The following is a 26,887-nucleotide window of genomic DNA, read 5'->3' as shown; positions in this document are numbered from 1 at the left end:
TGGAACAGCTGGCGAAAGGTGTCTGGTGTGTTATGTGACAGAAGAGTGTCTGCTAGGATGAAGGGCAAAGTTTACAAAACAGCGGTGAGGCCGGCCATGATGTACGGATTAGAGACAGTGGCACTGAAGAAACAACAGGAAGCTGAACTGGAGGTGGCAGAAATGAAGATGTTGAGGTTCTCGCTCGGAGTGACCAGGTTGGATAGGATTAGAAATGAGCTCATTCGAGGGACGGCCAAAGCTGGATGTTTTGGAGACAAGATTCGAGAGAGCAGACTTCGATGGTTTGGACATGTTCAGAGGCGAGAGAGTGAGTATATTGGTAGAAGGATGCTGAGGATGGAGCTCCCAGGCAAAAGAGCGAGAGGAAGACCAAAGAGAAGGTTTATGGATGTGGTGAGGGAAGACATGAGGGCAGTTGGGGTTAGAGAGGAAGATGCAGGAGATAGGCTAAGATGGCAAAAGATGACACGCTGTGGCGACCCCTAACGGGACAAGCCGAAAGGAAAAGAAGAAGAAGAAGAAGACTCGCATCCAAAGCCCTGGAGCCTCACAAAAACTTAAACTAGAAACTGATAACATTGAATGTTTAATGTAACACTCCATTATGAATTGGGTGCCTTTCTGGGTTAATAGGATAACCAGTAAGCACGAGGCCACAGAGTGTGCCTGCGCTGTGGACTGGGCTGCCAGGGGTTAATACACGAAGAATGAAAAAGACCAATAGTGAAAGCAGTAAAAGTAAAATGAGGTGTGCACTGCTTGACATCTACGCGGTACAACTATTACTTCTACAAGTGAATGAATTCTCAAACGGCTTTTTAGAGCAGAAAGACGTGAAAATCCCATCCCAGAAATGAAAGTACAGAATTGCCTCATGAGCAACAGAGGGCGCTGCAGCCGGTCGTCACATTGCTGTTTTTCCTTCCTCGGTGACGTCTCGGCCCTGACAGCAAAGGAAAATGGCGTCCGACTCTTTCTGTAATCCTCCTCCTTTCCCTGCAAACGAGTCAGGAGACGGATTGACTGACTTGGCGTGTGGAGACAGCGACGAGGGAGAAGACATTTTTGTCAGCAATGTAAGTTTGCTTTTACTTTTCTACTTGCATTCTCCATTCCATGTTTGCGATGTAGCTTCTTTAGCTAGCAGGGAAATCACTCTGACTGAAACAAAAGAATGCTAGAAAATAGGGTTTCCATAAATGGAAGTTGTGGACTAAATCCAAGTTATATGATGCGCCTCGCTCTTAACTCAAGCTCGGAGTGAGTCGGCCAGCCGCTGGCCATTTGCTGTGCATCTGACAGTCTCAGAGGTGAACTTCACATAAAAGGATCGACCCATAACTTTGCTTAAGAGACCTGTGCAAGATATAATTTTATGCTATTGCTGACAGGACACGCAGACACAAACAACGTTTTGAGTAATGACCTGGTTACACTTTGAGTGTGGGCCAAGGTAAGCTTCTTGCTTCCAGATGTAAAAAGCAATTGTTCCTCACTGCCTCGTGAGCGCCATCATCTGGTAGTTTACATGCATGCTAACAACGTAACTAGTGTGTTCAAGTGTATTTCATTGGACAAGTCACACAAAAACATTTTCAGATCTTGGACCTCAGTCTACACCTAAGGCGCCCCCTCTTTTTAGGTTAGGATTTAAAATCTCTAAGTGCACCTTATGAACGAGAAAATATAATACATTATGAAAAAAAAAAAGGCAAAATCTGCGAATATGCGGGACGGTGAATGGTGAACAGCAAATGGGCAAGGGCACACTGTACAGTGCACACAAGTGCAGAGAACTCCCAGGTTCAGTCAGCAGCATTAGGCCCCCCAAAAATGGGTACCGATTTCCTACATTTCATAACTAGCGTTGGTAGTTTTTTTTTTTTATACACAAAATATTTTTACTCCGTCTCCAGTCCATGGTGACGCCATTTTCACGTCTGTTCTCGTTAATTCACACGCTCTTGTGTATAATGAGATAAAAATTCATGATTGTGTCTCGCCTTGCGAAACTTTGAAGTAATATACTTGATCACGAACAAGGCGGAGGTAGGACCCAGATAAAGGAAGGAGAGATGTAAGCAGGGATTTTAAGAAGGTTTATAGAGCTCGTGCACCTACGTCACCGAAATCACGTGACTAGTCATGTTGCCAGTAAAGTAAAACATTGTTCAGTCATAAGTACATTGAGACGAAACGAAAATACATCTCTCAGCGTTTTGTCCCATACCGTTAAATATTTAGAAAATGATAATAAACGAAGGTACGTGTAAAAATTAGAGACACTTGGCATAGAGGACCCATATTTAATGCCGAAGTCAATGTTTTCGCCGATAAGCAATTGGACCGTTAACCTGCTTCCGATTGTCTTGGACAACTGAATCTACACATGTATCTGGTGATTAAGACGTCGAGATTTACACAGAAGAGTTTGTAAGCATATAAAAGTCTGAAAGCATACAAATACATCGTTGCTGGATCTGTTCTCAATCAAGTATAAATCCCACATCGTGATGGAGCCACTCAGATTTTTTTCAATACAAATACCAATATTTAAAGCTCCACTGTCATGCCTATAAACGTTCTAAAATGTATATTGTAATGAAAAATACATATAACATTAGTCACTTCAATGTCTACGCGAAAAAATAAATATGAGCGGATAGCGTGTCATCCATCTGCAAAGTTGCGGAAGTCTCACTTGACATCGAAGTGGTAGCCACTCTGGTTCAATCCTGGCCCACCTATGTGGAGTTTGCATGTTCTCCCTCTGCCTGTGTGTGTTTTCTCTGGGATGTCCAGTCGGGCTTGATGACAGCTGGAATAGGTTCCAGCACTCCTGTGACCCTTGTGGGAACAAGCGATGAAGAAAATGGATGGATGAATGTAAATGGCAAAAAGCTGGGCTGATTAGGAGAGAAACTTGAACCTATTTTAAACGGATTTTGTTCATTGAAATCCTTACTTGTGATATTGTACCTGCTTAGACTGTGGACTACGTTATCATCTTCTGTGTTTGTTTTTTTTTTTGGTATGATAATAAATGAGCCTAGTATACGCAAAATAGTGACACACATCGTACTGCTGATAGTTCTTTATACAAGCACAGGCAGACCTATCGCGCTGTACAATGAACGGCTGGCAAGTCGCGTCACTATTTGCAGCGTTTGCATATTTTTAAAACAAGGCCGAAAACTTCGTATATACATTCAGGATATCGAAGCCTTTACTAGTTATCAGTTTATGACTAACTAAACCGAACAAAAACTTCCCAAATGCTTACCAGTCTTTGTTTCCAACACGAGCCATATGGTGCTCCCTGGGTTTGACTGCTACTTCATGGCCAGCCATTTCATCTCCATTCGAACGTGTGTACTGTCCAACTGGCTCAAATTGGTGACCTTTAACACCTTTTATGAAGCTCATATTCTTCACCGTCTTCATGGGACCCTTCAGAATAGTGTTCATCGCTTGAAATATCAGAAAATTGATTGTCGTTCTCACAATGTAATCCAATGGTCGCCATGTTGACACCTTTATTGATATATCGCTTCTAGTCGTCTAATTCTGCTGTGTTGCTGTGTTATTCTGGCGGATTAAGCAATGTGCAATCATTTGTTGCCAATAATCGAAAAATAGAAATGTTTTCTTCATAACGAATTTCAGATTCGAATTCTGAATAAAAAAAACTATAATATTAACAAAAAGGTGCATTGGGTGCTGACATACACTAAATACGCATTAGACTCATTTGAAAACAATACATATTAAAAGGAAAAAAAAGTCTGTCAGGGAGAGGTTTACCGAAGTTTCACGTGTGGCTGCAACACGCTTCCGTGTACGTTGGAGACGACTCCGTCTTTTTTTTTTTTTTAAACACATTGTTCTCAAATGTGCCAACTTGGCATTATAAATAGTTCTTGGGAATTTGAGACTGAAAAGAATAATTCCTACATGAAATGAAGTAATCACTACATAGTCGTGTGTATTTGGTTGGGCACCATCAATCACATTTAATTGCTGAAATCCTTCGATCTTTTCTTGTCTTTTCAGCTGGTATTCTATAGAATGACCTCTTCGTATATCTGTCTTGCCTGTTGTAACAACTAACAGCACAACAAGTCTTGGGCATTGTGAATATTCTGCTCCAGTTCAATGTCCCCCACACTGTCGAGCAGCTCTTTTTGACCGGCAATATGGCGCCATGAAAATGGTGACATCACGTGCATGAGGTCTATTGCCAGGCAGAGGTCAGACATTGGAAGGCAGTCCAACTGGGCAACGGGGGAAAAATCACAAGGCAAAAGGCTTGGTCCGAAAAACAAAACTAGCAAAAATCGGACATGGCAAACATGAAAACGTAACTTGAGTTGATATGGCTCAGTAACGCTATGATGTGGGATGAAGCAGGTACACAAGTTGACTCTCGTGAACACACATGCATATTCACTACATATCCATACGGCCATGCCACTGCCCGGTGCTGTCAAACACTTGACTTAACTGTGCTAGCTCACTGAGCACGGGGCCAAGGAGAACCACGCCACTGACACATTTATGACGTGGTGTAAAAATGTTAGGGTCGGTGGGAGTTTTTAGGGTTGTTTGGGAAATCTAAATCACAAGCTTTTTTTTTTTATGCTTTATGTAAAAGTCAAATAAATAACTCCCTGAAGTTTATATATATATTTTTTTTTAATAATTTAAAAAAATTATTTCAAAAAAAGGCCTGTGCCATATCTGTCAAAATGCAATATATTGAATCTGATACTAGTCCCTGCTGATAATCTATCCGTACTCTGAGCCAGTCTCAACTCCTTATTTCAGCTTCAATTGTTTTCTGTGCTTCATAAAAGTGAATTTTTATTTTTTTTTATGGATAGAGTAAGTCAGTGAGTAAAGGAGTGTCTCAGACTGCGCGAGGAGAGGATCTCCCCTGTGGCGATGCGAGCAGCCGGACGAGCACCCAATCCAATGGCGTCCACTCTGACGATGACAATGACCTCTTTGCCGGTGAGCTCTCACTATCCTTAACCAGGTAGAATTTTTCAGTGGTACTCTTTAGGAAAAACTGGTATCTTGTGAGGTCATACGACACATTTCATTGCATATCTTAAAGGGACATGTTTCTGATTTCACAAATTAAAACTGTGACAAGGCTGATGCAATTAGACTTTTTCAATTAGTCTATTTTGTTTAACAGTCAAGCATAAGGTAAAGAGACACATGCATGTCATCCAAGCTACTTAAGAGATGGTGCAAGGACAACAGAACAAAACTGAGGTGTCTGAACCTATGGGAGCTGCACAAAAGATGGCTGGATTATGGCTACATTGGAGATAGATTTGGGATGTTTTGTTGAAAGAGGTGAGGAGACAAAAATAGTCATATCACATTTTAGAATAATCTCTGTATACGTTGCTAATTCCCTTGATTTTGATTTACGTAAAATAAATGCAATTCAGACACAATCACTCTCTTGAGATTAAGTTTTTTAATAATTTCAGTGGATTCACTGGCGACATAGTCATTTTGTCATGAGTCCCATCATGCTTGGGACTTTTCTCGGAGGGCCTTTATGACTGAATCCTTAAACAGAAATGATCACCACACATAATCACGTATTTTCCACACTGTAAGGCACACCCAAGAGCCTATAATTTCCCCAAAAAACAATGGTTTAGATTATATTATATAATATATGAATCAATATTTAGCCGCAACAGGTCTTGCAACTACAGTAAGCAGCCGACGATTCCATTTTCCCCTGTAGAAGAAGTAGCACGCGTTGCAAGATGGGATATATGACTGCGAGAAGCGTGCCATTTGATTTCCATTTGTGCACTTGTGTAAAGACTCCCAAAATGACTCCTATACTACTACACCAATACTACGTCACTGACTTTACCTCAGGAAAATAATGAAACTGTTTATTCATTTGGGAAATAAATGGAGTTGTAATCTATTAATAAAGTTTGGCTGACATTCCCTATAGCGCAGCTCCATCTAATGGATCCATAACGTAATCCCAGCCTCTACTGTAGCCTCTATTCTATGCCCGTTATAATGCGGTGCGCTTTATGTATGGAAAAGGTTTTAAAATGAGCAATTCATTAGGGGTGTGCCTTGTAATCCAGTGCGCTTTTTAATGCAGAAACTACGGTCCATACACATGACAAATTTATGATTAACTAGTAGTAAAATCAGAAGCCTATAAAAACATTTTGTAACTACATTTCTTTGCAAAACAGTATTGGTAACAAAAATACTTGCAATATCTCCTTAAATTTGAACACTAGCAATTTTGAGTTGAATTGACGGGCCACATGAAATGATGTAGTGGGCCAGATCTGGCCCCCGGGCTACCAGTATGACATCTTTGAAACACTGTAGTGTACAATTAACTCCACCCGACTGACTTGTTGAATTGTACGAACATGTCAGCACTGCCGGTATGTGGGCGAATAAAGGTGTTCAGTTTTTAACTGTTCCAGTTTTAAGTCAAATCTGCACATATTGCAGGATTTGGATCAGTATACAAATCATCATGTCAATAGAGCACAATTGTTTTGTTATGTATATTTCTGTGACACAAGCATTGTTTTATTATTATTATTATTAATTATTTTTTATTTTGTGCTGTTTTCACTTATCTACTCCAGTTTACTTGGTGTTTTCCCCCTCATATTTGTATGTATTCTACCCTTCCTAAAAGTGCAGTTTGTAGTTCAGCACATAGCTAATTATCCAAGTCAGAAGCAAAATGTTCCTGCTTCAAGCTGTTTGTTGTAAATACCGTTTCAAGTTGCTACAGTGTCTTGAATAACAGCGCCACTATCTTTATTCTAAGTTAAAGTTATTGGCAATGTACAATGGAAAGTGCCACAGACGGGCTAATGTGCCATTAGCATCACCCGTGCGGTCATTGGAAAGCATCAAACTGTTTCTTAAGCATAAAACTGCAGTTGTTGTGGCGATTTGGCTTGTCCCATCAGTGGCTGCCAAAGCAAGTCACTCGGATGATTTGTTTGGCATAGTTTTTATGCCGATTGCTCCTCCCAGCGCAACCCAATCTTTTTTTTTTTTTTTTTTTTTTAAAAGCTATGGATCGGTATTTCGAGGACTGGCCAGGAATTGATCCCGCACCATAGAACATCACAAAGGACTCTCAGCCATATTATAGGGCTATGTTAGTCTGAAATCATGTTGTACCTATCCCACCTTGCCTGTGATGACAGTGCCGTCTATTCAGACGTGTTTGCTGTCGCATGACAGTGTGTGTGGTTGTTGTGCCACAGCAGCACATGCAGAATGAATGGGTTGGCACCTTGCCCTATGCTAAGTGCAGTGTGAAAAGGCCTTAAGGTGAACACACCAGGTGGGGCAGCACAGAAGTGTGGTAATGTGGTTGCACTCAATAGACCTTGTGTAAGATTCCTTTTCTTTCCACAGAGGCCCAGCTAAGCACAGACAAATCTGGCAGTTCTGCCCAGAAAACGCTCTCCAGCTCTTCTGGCTCACGTCCCACCATCTCATTTTCTCCGAGTCCTGCTGTCATGCCAGCCACTTCATTGGAACAGGTACAGCCCTGCAGGGTTGTGAACACAATTAATTGTTGACACAATTTCCTAGTCCCTCTCCATGGTTATGTACTTAAAACACTAAATGTGTTTGGAGAGCTGAAAACTGTTGTGTTGTCACCAATTACAGTTGGAGGAGCAAGAGGACAGAGATACTTTTGATGTGGATGTTGCTGTCACCAACCCAGAGAAAGTTGGTCTGTGTCTTTTTAGCATCTTATTCTCTTTCTGCATATTTAATGTAAAGTTTTACTTTGTATTTCTGTCTTTCCATCTTCCCAGGTGATGGCATGAATGCTTATGTGGCCTACAGAGTATCCACAAGGGTTTGTAATCTTGTATAACTACATCTGTGACTTACTGTAGAGTTTTTAATGACTTCATTTAGGTATCTTTTGTGTCACTCCAGACCTCCTTGCCAATGTTCAGGAATAAGACCTTCACTGTGAAGAGGCGCTTCAGTGACTTCCTGGGACTCTATGAGAAGCTATCAGTCAAACAGTCACTCAACGGCTGCATCATTCCACTGCCACCAGAGAAAAGTGTTGTTGGTTGGTCTAGAGCTGTCAAATGTTATGGATCATCCTTATTTTGTGATGCAATCACGGAACGGTAACTCGTTACTCCCATAACAGAATGTTTTGGATAATTATTTTTAAGAAAAACTGCATCAGTTAAGTTATTAACAGTTACCCATGGCACGTACATTGCTGTATTTGGAAACAAAGATGCCTCAGACACTGGCCACCACTAATTTCATCAACAAATTTGATGAAATAAACACTTTTGAAAAAAGTGCGTGTGGGGGTGGGCATGCATCCACATTGAACATTGTCCTTTGGGAGGTGCTCTGGGAGAATGGGGTACCGGACCCCCTGATTTGGCTGTTTGGTCTCTATGACTGATGTCAGAGTTTGTCTGCATTGCTGGTAGTAAATTGAGTCCATTTCCACGGAGGGACCTTTATGGACATAACTTCTACACACTGCCAAGGTTTTGAAAGAGTCTCCGGTTTGGTGACATCAGTATTACAGCCTTGAATTTTGAAGATGTGGTTCTTATGGCTTCATCTTCAACTCTCATGAGAACGCTTCGCAGTGACTGAAGCAGCAGGGATGAAAATCTGCACCTCCAAATTTGAGACCATGACCCTCTGTTAGAAAAGCATGAAGTTGTCATCTGGGTTCAGAAAAAGATCCTGCCTTAAGTGCACGAGTTAAAGTATCTCAGGGTCATGTTCACGAATGAAAGAAAAATGGCACGGGAGATCAATAGACAGATTGGTGCAGCGTCTGCAGTAATGCGGACTGTATTGGTCTGTCACAGTGAAATCTTAGCAGAGTCGATAGGCTAAGCTCTCAATTTAATGATTGAGCTATGTTCCAACACTTACTCATGGTCACAAGCTGTGGTTCGTGAGCTAAAGAACAAGATTGTAGACATGAGTTTGGTACGTAGGGTGTCTGTACTCTCCCTTAGAGAGAAGGTGAGAAGCTTAGTCATCTGGGAGGGGCTCAGAGTTGAGCCGCAGCTCCTACACATTGAGAAGAGCAAGAGGAAGTGGCTTTTACATGGATGGGTGGATGCCCCCTGGAGTTGGGACTTGACTCAGGACTTGATCGACTTGTGACTTGCCAAGCAATGACTTGGTCCATATCTCAGGTACAAGAGATGGATTCCACAAAATAAAAACCTAAACTGTTAGTTCTTCAACAATCCAATGAGCTCTATCAGAAATCTTGATTGGTGACAAAATAGAGTCCATCTTTCTATCCATTTTGTGAGTCGGTTATCCTCACAATCGCCAGAGTCTATTCCAGCTATCCTCGGGCAGGAGGCTTGGCACACCCTGAACTGGTTGCCAGACAATCGCAAGAAAAATACAGGCCAGAGTTTCAATTCTGGCTTTCTCAAACATTTCGATTCAGGCGGCAACTGTCGCCTATTACAATGTTGATGCAACAAATATTGAAGTCATACTTTATTAACTACCATGATTATACCTTAATGGTCATGTGGTCCAATTGAAGAGTATGCAGAATTCTTTTTATCCAATGACGTACTGCAAAAACATGTGGTAATGTTCTATGGCAGATTTTGAAAAATATGGAAACTCCGAAAAAATGTTCTGGAATTGTGTGAATTTCGATAGGTTGGTCGCCCTGGCCGTCCAACAGACCATTCTGTTCACTACTGCAGTAGGTTGCTGAATTTGTATCAATTTCGTTCATCCTTTATTTCCCTTAAATGAGCGTCTTCGATGTCCACCTTTATCAGGGATCCCAGATGGTTAGGGTTAGGGTTTTTTTTTTTCTAGGCAACAATTTTAAGTTTGCTAATTCACTGCCAGCCTTCCCAGTTGACATACAAATTGTCACATTTGACATACAGGGATTATGTCTCTGTTAGTGCCAGTAAAATCCTCCTGTGTCCAGTACCCAATGTTGCAGTTACAAGGACCCCATTTGGAAAATGGAATTGTTTAAAGTTGCAGTTTATTAAAAAAAAAAAACCTCAAGTATCACACAGCCATAAGTGTTCAGACCCTCTGCTTATTATTTACTAGGTGCAACCCATTTGTGCTAACACGTCTGTCTTTTTGGGAAATATAAATAATAAGTATTTCACACCCGGATTTGTGGATCCTCAGTCATTCCTGATCTCCACTTCTGGCAGGTTGGATGGTGAACATTGGTGGACAGCCATTTTCACGTTTCTCCAGAGATGGTCAATTGGATTTAAGCCAGAGTTCTGGATGGGCCATTCTAAGACCAGTCACAAGTTGTTCTAAAGCCACTCCTTTATTGTGTTTATTGTTGTGTGCTTAGGGTCATTGTCTTGTTGGAAGGAGAGCTTTTGGCCTAGTTTGAGGTCCTAAGCACTTTAGAAAAAGTTTTCCTCCAAGATATCCTTGTACTTGGTTACTTGTGTCTGCAGCTGAAAAATGCCTCCACAGCCTGATGCTGTCACCACCATGCTTCACTGTAGGAACTGTATTGTACAGGTGATGAGCAGCGCCTGATTTTCTCCACACATAGGGCTTAGAATTAAGGTCTTTTTCTTATCTTGGTCTCATCAGACTAGAGAATCCTATTTCTCACCATCTTGGAGTCCTTTAAGTGTTTTTTTTTTTTTTTTTTTTTTTTTTTTTTGCCAATTCCATGCTGGCTTTCATGTCTTGCACTGATGAGATGCTTCCTTCCTCTGTCATAAAGCCTGACTGGTGGAGTGATGGTTGATTTACTATATCTTTTTCCCATCTCCCAGCTGCATCTCTGAGGCTCAGCTACAGTGATCTTTGGGTTTTTATTCACCCCTCTCACCAGGGCTCTTCTCCCCCAATACTCAGTTTGTTCTGGACGGACAGCTGTTGGAAGGGTTCTGGTTGTCCCAAACGTCTTCCATTTAAGGATTATGGAGGCCACTGCTCTTAGGAACCTTAAGTGCTTCAGAATTTTTTTGGTAACATTGGTCAAATATGTGTCTTGCCACAATTCTGTCTCAGCGCTTTACACAGTTCCTATGACTTCATGATTCTCATTTGATCTGACTTGTGCTTTGAGCTCTAAGGGTCTTATATACAGTGCCATCAAAATGTATTTGCCCCCTTCCTGTTTTTTTTTTTTGCATATATATCACACATAGGTTTCAAATCATCAAATCAATTTTAATATCACTGAGACAATCCAGGAAAATACAAAATGCAGTTTTCAAATGACAATTAAATTTTTAAAGGCACCCAAAAAATCTACACCTTTCTGACCCTCTGTGAAAATGTGATTGCCCCCTCGTTAAATCAAACTAACAAACCAAAAATTTGGGGAAAGTGAGTTCAATTTCATAAGCTACACCCAAACCTGATCACCACCATACTTGTTGATTCGAGAAATCTCTTAAATAGAATCTGTTAGAGAACGTGAAGTATGCTACAAGCACTCAAGAACCACTGTATCATACCAATTCAACAAGAAATGAGGAAAAAAAGTGATTGAAATCCAACAGTCTGAATAAGTTTATGAAGCCATTTCCAAGGCTTTGTGGCTCCAACAAACCACTGTCAGAGCCATTATCCACAATTGGAGAAAACTGGGAACACTGGCAAGCGTTCTCAGGAGTAGACGACCAACTAAAATTACTCCCAAGAGTACGACAATGACTGTTCCAAGAGGTCACAAAAGAACCTCGAACAACATCTAAAAACCTGCAGGCCTCGCTGGCCTCATTTAAGGTTAGTGTTCATGACTACCATAAGAAAGATCCATGGGAGAGTTCCCAGGCAAAGCCCCCTGCTGTCAGGAAAGAATACAAAAGCTTGTCCCACATTTGCTAAAAAGCCTCTTGATGATCCTCAAGACTTGGAGAAACATTCTCTGGACAGAGCAGTCAAAATTTTGGAATGTGTGCGGCCAGTTACATCTGTTGTAAAAATGGCAGAGCATTTGATAAAAAGAACATTATGCCAACAGTGAAGCATGGTGGTGGCAATGTGATAGTCTTGGGCTGCTCTGTTGCCTCAGGATCCGGACAATTTGGTGCGATTGATGGAACAATGAATTCTGCTGAGTACCTGTAAATCCTGAAGGAGAACGTCCAGCCATCAGTTCGTTCGGGCCCTCAACTTCAAGCACTCTTAGATCATGCTGCAGGACAATGATCCAAAGCACACTAGCAAGTCCACCTCTAAATGGCTCACACAAAAAAAAGTAAAATTTGAGATTTTGGAGTGGCCAAGTCAAAACCCGGATTTAAATCCAATTGAGATGCTCTGGTGTGATTTTTAAATGCGCAGCTCATGCTTGAAAACCCTCTAATATGGCAGAGTTGAAACAATTATGAAAAGAAGAGTAGGAGAAAATTTCTCCAGAGCCATGTGAAATCTTCATCACCAATTATTGCAAACAAACCTGTTATTCGTGTCTGGGGGTAATTACATTTTCACAGAGGGTCAAGAAGGTTTGGATTTTTTTTGTGCCTTAATAAATTGAATTGTCATTTGAAAATTTTGTATTTCCTTGGGTTGTCTCTGAGTGATATTAAAATTGGTTAAATGATCTGAAACCTTTGTTTGATAGATATGGCAGTGTTCAAAATAATACCAGTCCAATGTGACTAACCAGATGAAGCCACGTTTTCTGTATGTTTTTATTGCTACTTGCCAAACAAGTTACCGTCGGTTCAGTACATTCTCCGAAAACCAACAAGACCCAGCATTCATGATATACACACTCTTAAAGGCTATGCAATTGGACTTTTTTTTAAGGGGGTGTGTTAAAAATAAATAGCAGCATTGCCGTTGACTTAAACTCAAAACTATTTGGACAAACTTTTTTTGTTTCTGTGATTTACCAATCTGTTGAATCATTAATATTTAGTTGTATGACCACTTTTTTTTTTTTTTTTTTTTTTAATAAGAGCTTCACATCTTTGTGACATGGAGTCAACCAACTTGGGACCTTTCAGGTGTTATTCCACTCCAAGATTCCTTAATGACATTCCACAACTCATTTACATTTCTTGGATTTTCTTTAGAAAAAACATTTTTGTGGCACCCCACAAGTTCTCGATTCGATTAAATTCACTGGATTGGGCTGGCCACTGCATGACATTATCTTTGTTGGTTTGTAACCAAGACTTTGCATGTTGAATAGTGTGTTTGGGGTCATTGTCTTCTTGAAACGCCCATTTCAAGGGCATGTCCTCTTCAGCAAAAGGCAACATGACCTCTTCAAGTATTTTGACATATGTAAATCGATCATTGATCCCTAGTATCCTATAAATGGTCCCAATACCATAGTAGGAGAAACATGACCATATCATGATGCTTGCACCACCTTGCTTCACTGTCTTCACTGTGTACTGTGGCTTGAATTCAGACTTACGAGGTCATCTCACAAATGCAGCCCCTGTAACCAAAAAGAACAACTTTACTCTCATCAGTCCACAAAAAGTGTCTCCATTTCTCTTTAGGGCAGTTGATCTGTTGTTTGGCAAATTGTAGGCTCTTCTGCACATGCCATTTTTTAACACAGGGACTTTGCGGAGGCTTTTTATAAATAGCTTAACGCAGAAGTCTGATCATCTTGGAGCTGATCATTAGCTGAGCCTTTGCCATTCTGGTTATTCCGTTATGTATTTTGTTTATTTTTTTAATTAGTATTCTTTTTCTTGAGTCACATTTTTGGTATAGAGAATTTATTCATGTGCAGTATTAAGACCTGTATATATCGGTGTTTATTTCATTTAGCGGCTAATATATTGGATATTGTCCTTTTTTTTTCTCTTCCAATATCAGCATCGACATCTAAAATCACATATCATTCTGGCACCTTATTTACGCTATAATGCCAAAAGTATTAGATCACCTCCCTTGATCCACTTATATGTTAACAAGTAATATTAAGATTTAAGTTATATTGCTCGCACGGTGGTTGACTGGTTAGCACATTCACTTCCCAGATCTGAGGATCCAGGTTCGAATCCAGCTTTTCCCTGCGTGCAATTTGCATGTTATCCTCATGTCTATCTGGGTTGTCTCCTGTTTTTCCGGTTTTCTCCAACGTTCCAAAAACATGCATGGTTAATTTAAGACTAAATTGCCCATAGTGCATAGGATGGGTTGTTATTATGTGCCCAGTGATTTGGCTGGCGACAAGTTCTGTCGCCTCGTGGTGCTCAACTCCAATACATCCCTTGGGGGGATAAACGGTATGGGTGATGCTGGTCTAACCTTTGCAGCTGTAATAGCTTTAATTATTGTGGGAAGACTTTCAACAAGGTTTAGGAGTGGGTTCATGGAAATGTTTGTGAATTCTTCCAGGACCGTACTTGTGAAGTCACACTGCTGTTGGACAAGAAGGTCTGCCTCACTGTCTACTTGAAGTCAACCCTAAGGTGCTCTATTGGGATGAGGGTAGAGTTTGTGTGGGCCAGACAAGTTCATCAATACTAAATGTTCTCATCCATATCTTTATGGACCTTGCTTTGTGCACTGGTGCACAGACATTTTGGAACAGGATTGGGTAATCCCCCAAAACTTTGGCCATCCAAAATCTCTCTGTATGCTAATGTATTATATAATTAGAATTATACTATTATATAATAGTTCCTTACACTGGAGCTCAAGGACTCACATTTTGACATTTCAAACTTTGTGGGAACAATTTGCTAATGGTCCTTTCCTGTTCCACTATGACTATACATCAGTGCACAAATCACAGTTAACAATGACATAGATGAGAAATTTTGATATGGATGAACTTGACTGCCCTGTGCAATCCTGACCTTAACCCTATAGAACATTTTTGGATGCACTTATAGGGAAAAAAAACTAATTCCCATAAGCACACTCCTAAACCTTGTGGAAAACCTTCCCAGAAGAGTTTCAGATGTTATAAATGCAGAAGTTGGACCAGTGTCATTAATCCCCATGGATTAAGAACAGGAAGCTCCTTAAATTTGTGTCTGAGTCAAGGCAGGTGAATACTCTTGACTATATATTTCACATTAATTTTTTTCTTTGTCGTCAATGCTGGGTTCCCCATATCATTTAGTAAACAACACTTTTCATATGATAGATTTTAAAATTAAAATATGAAATGTTAAAATCAAGTTATTTAGCCTTTTAAAACATCCCAGCCAAATGTAGGAATATGAAAGCTAACCATAGTTGGTGTAACCAGTTTGGCTTGTACCTTCAATTGACTGAGAATTCCACTAACAGGAATGACCAAAGTGAAAGTGGGAATGGATGATCCATCGTCAGTGGAATTTGTGGAGAGACGAAGAGCCGCTCTAGAGAGGCAAGACGCAGCAGCATTTTTTGTATAGTGCTTTTAAAGAGATGCTAGTTAGCATATAAATGTGTGCTCTCTGTGGTTTATTCATTTTCACACGTGTGCGCGCGTGCCTGTCTATATAAATATATAAATGTATTTTTTGCAGGTATCTGCAGAGAGTTGTGTCTCACCATTTGCTGATACAAGATCCTGATGTGCGAGAATTCTTAGAAAGAGAAGATGTGGGGGATTCTCTGGCAGTTTTTTTTTAATGGTGGAATTTGAATCAAAATGGTAAATCTGAGTGCTTGTCTTTTCAGTTACCCAGAGCATCAAACACTCAGGCACTGAGTGGCGCTGGCTTTCTTAAAATGATCAATAAGGCATCGGAAGCTGTCAACAAGATGACCATCAAGATGAACGAGTCTGACACTGTAAGAGCATGTGGCTTGGAGATGTGAATAGCTTTATTTAGAGATGAAAGCACCAAGAAACTTGACTTGTGATCTTAAAACAATGTTAGAATCCACAAGTGATGGATTACTTAGTTACTGGAATTAGTAAAAGCAGATTTTTTTTCCATATAGCACTTCCTGAATCAGTAAATTGTGCACGTTTCAAATGGAGTGGTTGGTGATACGTACACTGTCACGCATTCCTTCAGGAGTATACTATGCCCTACACTAAAAATGTATTACGAATATAAAAGAGGTTGGGCATGCTGTGCTCCAATGTACAAACACCTGCAGATTGTGACAACTTTAACAGAGACCAATAGGAGCCCATTTAATGTTCTATGCATCTAGATGACAGAACCCTCAAAAAGGAATAGGGTCTTACAAGGCCAGTGCATTTTGGAGTGTTTGTCAAGAACACTTTTGCTACAATAAACCAGCAGGAATCCTTATCTATATATTTTGTATAAACACTTAGTCTGTTCAAGGTTGTGGGGAGCTGGACCCTATCCTAGCTGACTTTAGGGAAACTACAGCTTTGATTGGTTGTTAAGTCAATCACAAGGCATATAGTCACAGACAGCTATTCACAATCACATTCACGCCACCATTAAGATTTAGCTGAATCTACGCCCTCTGCATGGAAGTCAGGCAAACGAACTAAAACTTTTTTTTGTCACGCCTCTAAATCACAGCAAAATATGACTACAGTAATCTAGCAATGCATTCTTTACCTTGGTGTATAAAAAGGCTATCTGTAATTTTTCACACAGTAGGTTGTCTAATAAGTGCGTTGAATGGCAGTAACGACAGGAAGCAAGACGGAGTTTTGTATTATGTATGTTTTTTGCTTGCCTAAGTCTGTCACCTTCCTCCCATTCCAAAAACAGGTTTATTGAAGATTCAAAATTCTCCATAGGTGTGAATAGTTGTATACCTTCATGTCCCCTGTCCTCGGCTGGTCACCAATTAGAGTTGTGCCCCACCTCTTGCCTAGTCTGCTGAGATAGGCCCACAGATGAACACTATTGAGGATATACGGTTTAGAAAATAGATACTGTATATGGACATAAGTAGCATATCAATTTTGAGTAAGATGGGACTGGAAGTGTATACTTAATTTGAAATTGTTTTGCATCCACTAAACAATGATGGTCATTTTTATAAGAGATTCATTTATGGTTGGTTGGAATGCTTGAGACTTGAGGCGTCTCCTTTCTTTTCAGTGGTTTGAAGATAAGTTGCAGGACGTGGAGAATGAAGAGCAGCAGTTGAGGAAGCTTCATGCTGTGGTAGACTCGTTGGTCAATCACAGGAAGGGTGAGTCACATCTCCATTTCTTGTCGGGAATTTAAGAAAAGGGTCAAGAGTTTAATTTTTTTTTTTATATATATATATATAAAGTGTGCCCAGATGTTTCACATAAGTCATGAGAATAACACTATGTTCTCACCTACCAACACCAGAGCTATGCGGAAACACAGCAGTATTTGCCAAAAGTATGGCCATGCTGGGGAACTCTGAAGACAACACTGCTCTGTCCAGGGCACTGTCCCAGCTGGCAGAGGTAGAGGACAAGATGGAGCAGCTGCACCAGGAGCAGGCCTCCAGTGACTTCTTCATCTTTGCCGAGGTCCTGGCTGACTACATCCGTTTGCTGGGTGCTGTGAGGGTAAGACAATTGTGCAATGTGTAAACATGGATCTTTTTACACTGAGACAATGTGAATCCCAGAATGCACATGTCTGGAAACAATGAGTCCCAAACATGGAACCATTAGTCCAATGTTCCCTCAAATGTTTTGTCTGAGCAAACACACTAAGCCCCCGAGCAATCACTTTGACCACGATGAGCGACATCAGTCGTGTTATCCATTAAAGTTACATGGCTTATTAAAAGAATCAGCATTTACATTCCCGACATAACATTTTTATTAAGAACAATTTTATTTAGGTATTTGCAAACATATTTTCTTCTAATTCCACACAAAAATACATTGCTAACCAAACAAAGCCAAAAATAAACCATTTGAAAGCCCGCTTCCAAATTTATTTCACTTATTTTTTCATATCCTCATCCATTTTTGTCGGTGTAAAACTGAATTATTGCTTGCACAATATATTTTGCAGTGACAAGGTGACAGCTGAATTATGTTCCCAAATAGTTTAGATTTTTTTGCTACCTGTATTTAAAATACAGAATTAGTTTTTTGTGCAGTGTATTCTGTGCTTTCATCAATTGTCACCCTCTGCCAAGATGGAACTTTAACATTACTAATTGATCGATTACATTGACTGATTGAATTAAAAAATTCAAAGGCATAGCTTTTACTGCATTAGCTTTCTGGTATACTCAGATATTTTGCCATGTGATAGTGAATTTGTTAAACTGACAGCAGAGATATTTTCCTGTTGGTGGCTAGCAGAATATTGTCAAGAATTTTAACTTGTTCTGGGTTTGATTTGTTTACGTACATTGTCCGCTAGTTCCTTTTCTCTTTAGCGCTCTCAACAATGAAGTACCAATGCCAGTTTCCAACTGACAGATGCGTATAATTCTAATTGCTTTCAAATGACAAACGCGACGATTGATGTAGCCCATCTTTCATCCCATCCACATGTTTCCTTTTGTAAACTTTTACTACTTGGGCTTCGCACCACATTTTTCAGACCAGACCTTTCAAGCTTGAAAAAGAAAATCTGGTTCTGCTTTTTCTTCTATTTGGACACACTCCAGCAGTCATTGCATCTTAAAATAGGAGCATTTATTTTTTTACTTCTTTACTTTCACAACAAGGGTAAACAAGTAGTGTCTCGCTCATTTTTGTTTTACGATGCCCAGACCGCTTTGTTAACTTAACACGGCTTGTGAGTGGTGCATAAGGGCACGGTTATTGTAAACTTTGGCTGCATAGGTACATAAGTGAATTGGATGTAGCCAGTCATCCCTGTTGTGTGACTCGTCCAATTAATTACACTTGAACACACTTGTTACGTTGTTAGCATGCATGTTAGCATGCATTTTAATGTTTATGTAAGCTACCATATTATGAGGCCCCATAGCTCAGTGGTTAGAGCATTGGTCTGGTAAACCAGGGGTCATGAGTTCGTATCTCACTGGAGCCTCAACTCCACAAGTGGGGTTGCGTGAGGAAGGGCATCTGGTGTAAAAGAAAAATGTGCCAAACAAATATGAGCGTTCATCTGAGATGTCCCCACTTCGAGCCGTCACCTTATCTTGGTGATGATCCTATTAGCTAAGTTGTCTGGGGCTTCATGCCCCTGGTAGGGTCACCCACAGCAAACAGGTCCTAGGTGAGGGAGCAGACAAAGTACGACTCCAAAACCCCTATGATGACTCCAAAAATAGGATCTTGGTTTCCCTTGCCCTGCCGGACTCCCAATTTACCAGTCGATCTACGAGCCAGGCCTGGAGGTTGGACTCGAAGGCGGTGCACCCATGGGGCACAGCCTGAAAGGGTAACCATCTCACCATCTTTGAGAGGGGCCATAGGGGTCGGGTGGAATGTGAGCTGGGCGGTGGCCAAAGGCGGGGACCTTAGTGATCCAATCCTCGGCTACAGAAACTAGCTTTAGGGACATGGAATGTCACCTCTTTAGCAGGGAAGGAGCCCAAGGTGTGTGAGGTTCCGACTAGATATAGTCAAACTCGCCTCTCTGGCACCACTCCTCTTGAGAGGGGTTGGACTCTGTTCCACTCTGGAGTTGCCCACGGGAAGAGACGCTGAGCAGGTGTGGGTATACTTATTGGTGAGTCTGGGTGCTATGAGGTGGGCTCTTCGATCTCTGGGGTTGAGGTCACCGAGGTGGTTAAAAACCTCCTTGTTGGCAGGGCCCCGGTGTGGATGACATTCACCCGGAGTTCCTGAAGGCTCTGGATGTTGTGGGGCTGTCCTGGTTGACACGCCTCTACAACATTGCATGGACATTAGGGACAATGCCTGAATTGGGAGACTGGGGGGGTGTTCCCCCTTTTCAAGAAAGGTGACCGGAGGGTGTGTTCCAACTATAGAGGATCACACTCCTCAGCCTCCCTGGTAAGGTTTATTCATGGGTACTGGAAAGGAGGGTCCGTTGGGAAGTCGAGTCTCGGATTCAGGAGGAGCAATGTGGTTTTCCTCCTGTCCGTGGAACTGTGGACCAGCTCTACACCCTCGGCAGGACAATTGCATTTTACATCTGTAAGCAAAAGAAACTTAGATTGCCCCATCCTCTTAACAGTGTAGCCAGGTCATTACTCAAAATGTTGTTCACACTCACATGTGTTCAAACATGCGCTTTATACGCTATTTACATTCCCCCAGCACGCTGGGAGTGCCACAAATCATGCTGGGAGAATGTAAATAGCATTTAAAGTGCATCTTTTGTGTCAATTATTTCTGTAGTCATTCTTTTGTTTTATTATTTGCTAGTTATGCTATTCTCTTTGCTGTGGTATGATAATTTTAGTTTTGATGTTACACTGAGTTTGAACATGTACTGGCATGCATGTTATCAACATAAACAGTGTTTTCAAGTCTACTTCAGTGGACAAGTCATGCAACAATATTTATAGATATTGGAACTCATTGTGCACATTAGGTGTGCTGCCAATCTTGCAGAACATTTAAGACTTAAGTGGATTCAATGGTTGAAAAAAATGTTTTTTCTTTTTGTGGAGAATGCAGAATGTCTGTGCACAGAGGCCATATCAACAATGCAGAATTGCACACGCCCGCAGCTTAGAGGCAACATTGGATGAATCCCTGTAAGTTTTCATCAAGGAATACAAATACAGCATTACTCCACTTTTGTTGCTTTACGGTCCAGATTTTTATTTGTGCATTTTAGGACAATATTTTTGTGTTACTCATTGCTCTTGCTCTCTCAATGTATTATTATGTTTCGGCCTGGGATGGTAGCACATTTTGTTTGGATGATACATTTTCCCCAAAAGTATCACGATAAACGGTATCGTGGTTTTTTAGCTTTTTTGTGTCATTGATTCAAATCAAATTTATTTATGTACTGCATTTCATATACTAGGTAACTCAATGTGTGTTACACGATTAAAAGAATTTGGATACAAAAATAAAACATTTAAAATGGGAAAAAAAACAATAAAAATGACTATAAATGAAAAATAGTTATTAAGAACAGTTTACAGTGCAAGAAATTACAAGTACAAACACTCTCAAAAGTATGAGAAATTATTTTCAACCTGGATTTAAAAACATTCACACTAGGGGCTGACATCGCTTCTGATGGCAACTTATTCCATGTGTGAGCAGCATAATAGCTAAATGCTGCTTCACCATATTTGCTTTTGACTCTACACTCCATTATTTGACCTGAGTCAGTTGATGTCAGACTCCTACTGGGTTTATTCTCCATTAGCATTTCTTTCATCTATTTGGGACTTAAACCATTTTGTCATTTATAGACGAGTAACAAAACTTTAAGATCTATTCTAAAGATGACTGGAAGCCAGTGCAAGGACTTTAGGATTGGCGTTATATGCTCTGACCTCTTTGTTCCGGTCAGAACCCGAGCTGCAGCATTCAGAATAAGCTGCCGCTGTTTAGTGCTCTTTTTGGGGAGCAAAGTCAGAAGACCATTACAGTAGTCAAGTCTACTTGAGCTAAAAGCATGGTTGAGCTTTTCCTCGTCTGCTAAAGTATTGCAGCTATACACATACTTGCCTTCAATTTAGCTGTGTTTTTCAAATGGTAAAAGGCACATTTTGTGATTGATTTGAAATGACTGTTGAAAATCAAGTCAGAATCTATCAGAACACTGTTTCGGACTTGGTCTGTTTTTTTTTTTTTTTTTTTTTTTCAAGATATTGAGTGCAGGTATTTACTAACTGCAATCCCTCTTTCTTTATTGCCCAAAACAAATATCTGTTTTCTTGGGGTTTAGTTGAAGAAAATTTTGGGTCATGCAGTTACTTATCTGCTTTAGACAGTGACACAACACCTCAATTAAACTGTAGTCATCTCGGGACACTGATAGAAATAACTGTGTCATCTGCATAGCTATGATGGTCAAAAATAAAGTTTTGAAATATTTTAACCAAGGGTAGCATATACAAGCTGAACTGATATTATTATGCACAATAGTTAAATGACATCAAATTAACTTTCTAAAGAATATTGAACATTGACACTGTAATGTAGAACAAATAAAGTAACTTGACTAAATAAACGTAACTAAATTAGGCTCAGGATCTCTTCATAAAAGCTACAGTAGAACAAATTAAATACTTGCCATATCGTTATAGCAGGGGTCAGAAACCTTTTTGACTGAGTGAGCCATAAATGCTAAATATTTTAAAATGTATTTTCAAAAGAGCCATACAGTATTTTAAAAACTAAATACAGGTGTATTTGCACATTTATGTACAATCAACAATTTTAGAGTACAATAAGTCTCTGAATTCTTTTAAATATTGTTACGCTGTTGCTAACGAATGATGACAAAAGTACTTCTTTCCATGAATGCGACTTGTAGTGCTGCCTTGTTTTGGTTTCATGCATCGTTATATTAAGCTTTGTGCATTGAGACTTCCATCCGTTAATTGTGTACGTAATTTGCCATCATGCTGGTACGACGGTGAACAGTTCTTGCCGACAAAGGCGTGTCTTTTATTCGTTTGATTATCTTGTCTTGCAATGCAAAGTTGTCAAAATATTTGGCAACATCAATTACGAATGCTTTGGCATACTCTTTCTTATGTGAATGTAGACACACAGCAGAACCCTATCTTTCTCCACAAAGGTTGTCCATTCTAAACTTTGGTACACCTCATCTTTTTTTCTTTGACCGACCTTTGTCAAAAACGTTTCCGTAATTAGTTGTTTGGACCCGATGGACAATCCACCCTTTTGCACCTGCGCACATCAACTGCCTGCCACAGCTAACTAAGGCAACCCCACTCGGACAAACTATCTCTACGTCATTTGCGTTGCCTGCACGACCGAAATCACATGTACAGTATGTCGTTATTAGGGCTCTGCGAGCAATATGCAACCATCAAAAGAGCCAGGTACGGCTCATGAGCCATAGGTTCGCGACCCCTGAGTTGTATATGGCATCATTCACCCACTAATGACACTGCAAAGATATCTTACACCCTGCCAAATTTGAATTTAAAAAAAAAAACACCATGTACAGTCCTCACCCAAAGTATTACAGCAAGGTCTTTTTTTGTTTTTGTTGTATGCTGGAGACAGTTGTGCTTTGGATCAAAAGATGAATAAGACAAAAGTTTGGAATTCCATCTTTTATTTCATGGTGTTTACATCTGGATTAAACCTGGACTGAGCAAATTTCATTTGAACCCACCCATTTTTCAAGTGAGAAAAAGTTTTGGAATGGATATGGTTAAATGAACTTGGTGAATACCATTTAATCTTTACATTTGTGCCATAACCCTTACTTAAAATAACTATCAATCCATTTACTTCACCAGATTGTTGCATTCTTCATTTGAAATGTCTCTTTCAGTTCATGTTTTCTGGAGGTTTCTCCCTTCAGTCTTCTTTTCAGGAGATAAAATCCTGTATTGGGTTAAGGTTTGGTGCTTGACTTAACCATTCTAATTCTTGACCATTTAGCAATCCATATGCATATGCTCTCCTTACAGATATAAATATAGTAGACAGTGAATGGGAAGTGTTTGTTGAAGCTACGATTCACAGTGACTGGTCAATGCCTTAAAAGAGTAAAGAAATGCATAATTTCACTATTGCCACACTATTTTTATTTTCCTTTGTAAAGAGTGTATTTTTGCTGTTAATTCTTTAATTTACACAAATAATAGCTTTGATGTGGTAAGCGTGCAGTGCAATGTGGGTCATTCCGCCACATGCAGTCATAAATTGGTCATGGAGGTTAAGGACTGTCTCACTGAAGGATTCACGATACCTTATATAATATTTACAATGAAAAGTGAGAAATTTAAACTTCATTGTATTCCGAACGGCGGCATGGTAGATCAGCTGGTAAAGTGTTGGCCTCACAGCTCTGAGGACCCGGGTTCAATCTCTGCCCACCTTTGTGGAGTTTGCATGTTCTCCCCATGCCTGCTTGGGTTTTCTCCGGGCACTCCGGTTTCCTCCCACATCACATAAACATGCTACATTAATTAGACACTCTAAATTGCCCCTACATGTGATTGTGCGTGCAGCTGTTATCTGTCTCCATGTGACCTGCGATTGGCTGGCAACCAGTGCAGGGTGTCCCCCGCCTCCTGCCCGTTGAAGGTTGGGATAGGCTCCAGCACTCCCTGCGACCCTCGTGAGGATAAGCGGCAAAGAATATGGATGGGTGGTTGTATTCCGAACTGTGAGCTGGTTTAATGCCCTGCACAGCTAACATCACCTCACGTGCTTTTCACCCCCTAAAATCACCCAGGTTTGCCTGTTAAACACTTGTGTAAATTTGTCACTTTTTCTTGCTCTTCACCTCAAAATTACAGTGGTACATTTTTTTTTTTTTCTATTCCAGCTTATCAAGTTTTGGGAGGCTTTCCTTCCTGAAGCAAAGGCAATTGCTTAACAAATGAGGAGAGACACTTTTTACAACCCATCTGCCTTTTCTGAACATTTTACCTCAACCACCAACTGCGAGAGGAACATTTTGAAACAAAAAAAGATTTTCGGCCAATTGCGGTTGAGTTCTGGATTCTGAAATCTTGTACAGTTATTTCATATTGATGCACCGCATACATCCTTCTTTATATTCCCTATGACAGTGTGTGTGTGTGTGTGTGTTGTGTGTGTGTGTGTGTGTGTGGTGTGTGTGTGTGTGTGGTGTGTGTGTGTGTGTGTGTGTGTGTGCGTGCGTGCGTGTGCGTGTGCCCCCTTGATATCAAACCCCCACTTTCTGTTTTCAGAAATGCACGCACACACAAAGTTGCCTTCATGGGGCACAATTGGCATCAATCTATCTCTGTCAGTTGAGTCTTTTGAGAAGTCTACCGGGAATAGTGTGTTTGTTTATGTTTAGGAACTGAATGTACTGTGTTGTCAGTCAATTCTGCACTAGGTTGCTGCTTTAACACTAAAATGTAAGTTATTAGTTCATGTTGACCTAACTGTAACTCGTGTGGCGTACATTACCAAGTGATGGGTACAGTTTAGCTAAAGCTTTTTTGGGGGGCAGTAGATAAGTGATATTCCTGCCACTTGGCAGCTGCTGTCCTGAGAATTGAAGAAGTGGTTAAAAAAAGTGATCAATAAAACAGCCCTGTGTATATCCACAGGGCTGTTTTGACCAGCGTATGCGGGCGTGGCAGCGATGGCAGGAGGCCCAGAGTACACTCCAGAAGAAGAGAGAGTTGGAGGCCAAGCTGCTGTGGGCCAATAAGCCGGACAAACTGCAGCAGGCGAAAGAGGAGATCGCCGAGGTAATACGCATGCGCCACTTGGCACGCCCTTTTCTGTTATTTTTGATGATGATGTACTAACACCTTGGCAAAATTGTGCTCCTTGTGTTCTAAAGTAACTACTATCATATGTAACATTTACTGTACATGCTATGTTTGATTGTTTACTTAACGTTCAGTAAGTTCATACTATGTTGTTTGTACGTGTGCAGTGGGAGGCTAAAGTTACACAGTACGAGAGAGATTTTGACAGAGTTGGCATGACAGTTCGCAAGGAGGTTCTCAGGTTTGAGGTGAGTTTTTGCTTCATGAATGTACATAGCTTTCTTGTGTACCCGATTGCCGGCAATGTCGAAATTGAAATTTTTAATTTGCAAGAAAGACAAAAAATAATATCATATTTGTATTTTTAGAAAGAAAAAGCCAAGGACTTGAAGAGCCAGATTATCAAATATTTGGAATCAGTGCTTCAGTCCCAGCAAAGGGTAACGACATTAGTCCTTGTTCATAAATTGGTCAAATTTATATGACTGCATTTTACTTTCATGTCGTTGGCAGTTGTGTTTTTTTGATTGATGATAATTTTTTTAGTCTTGTCATTCTTCTCATCCTTTTTCTATTCCAGCTTATCAAGTTTTGGGAGGCTTTCCTTCCTGAAGCAAAGGCAATAGCTTAACAAATGAGGAGAGACACTTTTTACAACCCATCTGCCTTTTCTGAACACTTGACCTCTACCACCAACTGTGAGAGGAACATTTTGAAACAAAAAAAAGACTTTCGTCCAATTGCGCTTTAGTTCTGGATTCTGAAATCTTGTACAGTTATTTGATACTGATGCACTGCATACATCCTTGTTTATATTCCCTATGATAGAATGCAATGAATGTTATTCGGGACAAATTAGCCAGAAAGTAGAATTTTGTTTTTTTTTTTTTTTTTAAAAAAAAAAAAATCAGGGTTGAGGGAGCATATACAATGTATTTTTTCCTGGTTGAAACCATGCAAAAGTTTACACTAAGGTACAGACCTAGCGTAACACTTTATAGTTTACTTTTGAGGTCAGACATTCCAGCGTACTCATGGATGGATGTCAGATTGTTTTGATGCAATTAAATGCATTACACGGGTAGAAAATCATTTCTTTTGAAATACATTGCCACTATTATTGACAAGAATCTTCAGTAAAAAATCCTAGTGCATTCTTACGCTGTATCGTGCGCTACGTATAACAACTTTAAATGTGATAATAACAGGGTGACAAGCTTGTCAATGTAGTTACCATTATGAACAGCAAATTTCTTTAGGTTTTAAAGGCACACTACTTTTTTTGCATTATGATGATGAATTCTGAGTCATTATCCTTTTTAACAGTTGTCACTCTCTTTTTTTGTCAGCAATTCAAGTCATTTGAAGCTGGTGCAAAGGCTGCTAAATTAGTGCCGAGCAACATACACAATTTATACAATGTATCATCCAGCCAAAATTGCTTGATTTTAGACAAAAGAAAAAAAGCATTGATCAAAGCATTAAAGTTAGTTTTGTTTTTTCATTTGTGGGTTTAGTTTTTCTGTCATATTTCCATAAAAATGTGATTAACTTTGGTAACCAATTTACATTACTGCACACATATTCTTGGAAATGTTATTTTGGTTGATATGGATAAATAAATGTTTTGTTTACACTT

General features: G+C 40.1%; 1 protein-coding gene across 3 annotated transcripts; it reads left to right on the top strand.

Moving 5' to 3' along the window:
- The first annotated feature begins 767 nt into the window (after positions 1–767).
- On the top strand, positions 768–26,887 carry LOC133498446 (sorting nexin-1-like). Of its 3 annotated transcripts, XM_061815270.1 has the most exons (15): positions 870–1,079; positions 4,887–5,016; positions 7,456–7,583; positions 7,714–7,780; positions 7,866–7,909; positions 7,993–8,134; positions 15,304–15,382; positions 15,525–15,600; positions 15,679–15,792; positions 17,040–17,133; positions 17,280–17,485; positions 25,081–25,224; positions 25,416–25,496; positions 25,617–25,688; positions 25,829–26,887. In XM_061815270.1, exons 1-15 carry the CDS (start codon positions 963–965, stop codon positions 25,877–25,879), a joined length of 1,545 nt encoding a protein of 514 aa, XP_061671254.1. In that variant the 5' UTR covers positions 870–962; the 3' UTR covers positions 25,880–26,887. The 3 variants fall into 3 exon arrangements, with proteins under 3 accessions (XP_061671256.1, XP_061671255.1, XP_061671254.1); XM_061815271.1 differs by lacking the exons at positions 25,617–25,688; positions 25,829–26,887 and adding an exon at positions 20,501–20,580 and having other exon boundaries at positions 864–1,079; XM_061815272.1 differs by lacking the exons at positions 25,416–25,496; positions 25,617–25,688; positions 25,829–26,887 and adding an exon at positions 20,494–20,580 and having other exon boundaries at positions 768–1,079; positions 25,081–25,219.

The sequence above is a fragment of the Syngnathoides biaculeatus genome, chromosome 3 (assembly GCF_019802595.1).
Source record: "Syngnathoides biaculeatus isolate LvHL_M chromosome 3, ASM1980259v1, whole genome shotgun sequence".
Taxonomy (NCBI): Eukaryota; Metazoa; Chordata; class Actinopteri; order Syngnathiformes; family Syngnathidae; genus Syngnathoides; species Syngnathoides biaculeatus.
The sequence above is the reverse complement of the archived record's forward strand: the minus strand, read 5'-3'. Positions and strand labels throughout refer to the sequence as shown.

Excerpts from the sequence above, each read along its gene's own strand:
- LOC133498446 (XM_061815270.1), top strand. The coding sequence starts at position 963 with ATGGCGTCCGACTCTTTCTGTAATCCTCCTCCTTTCCCTGCAAACGAG. Across the intron at positions 7,781-7,865 it reads CACCAACCCAGAGAAAGTTG|GTGATGGCATGAATGCTTAT; the intron begins GTCTGTGTCTTT and ends CCATCTTCCCAG. Across the intron at positions 17,486-25,080 it reads GTTTGCTGGGTGCTGTGAGG|GGCTGTTTTGACCAGCGTAT; the intron begins GTAAGACAATTG and ends GTATATCCACAG.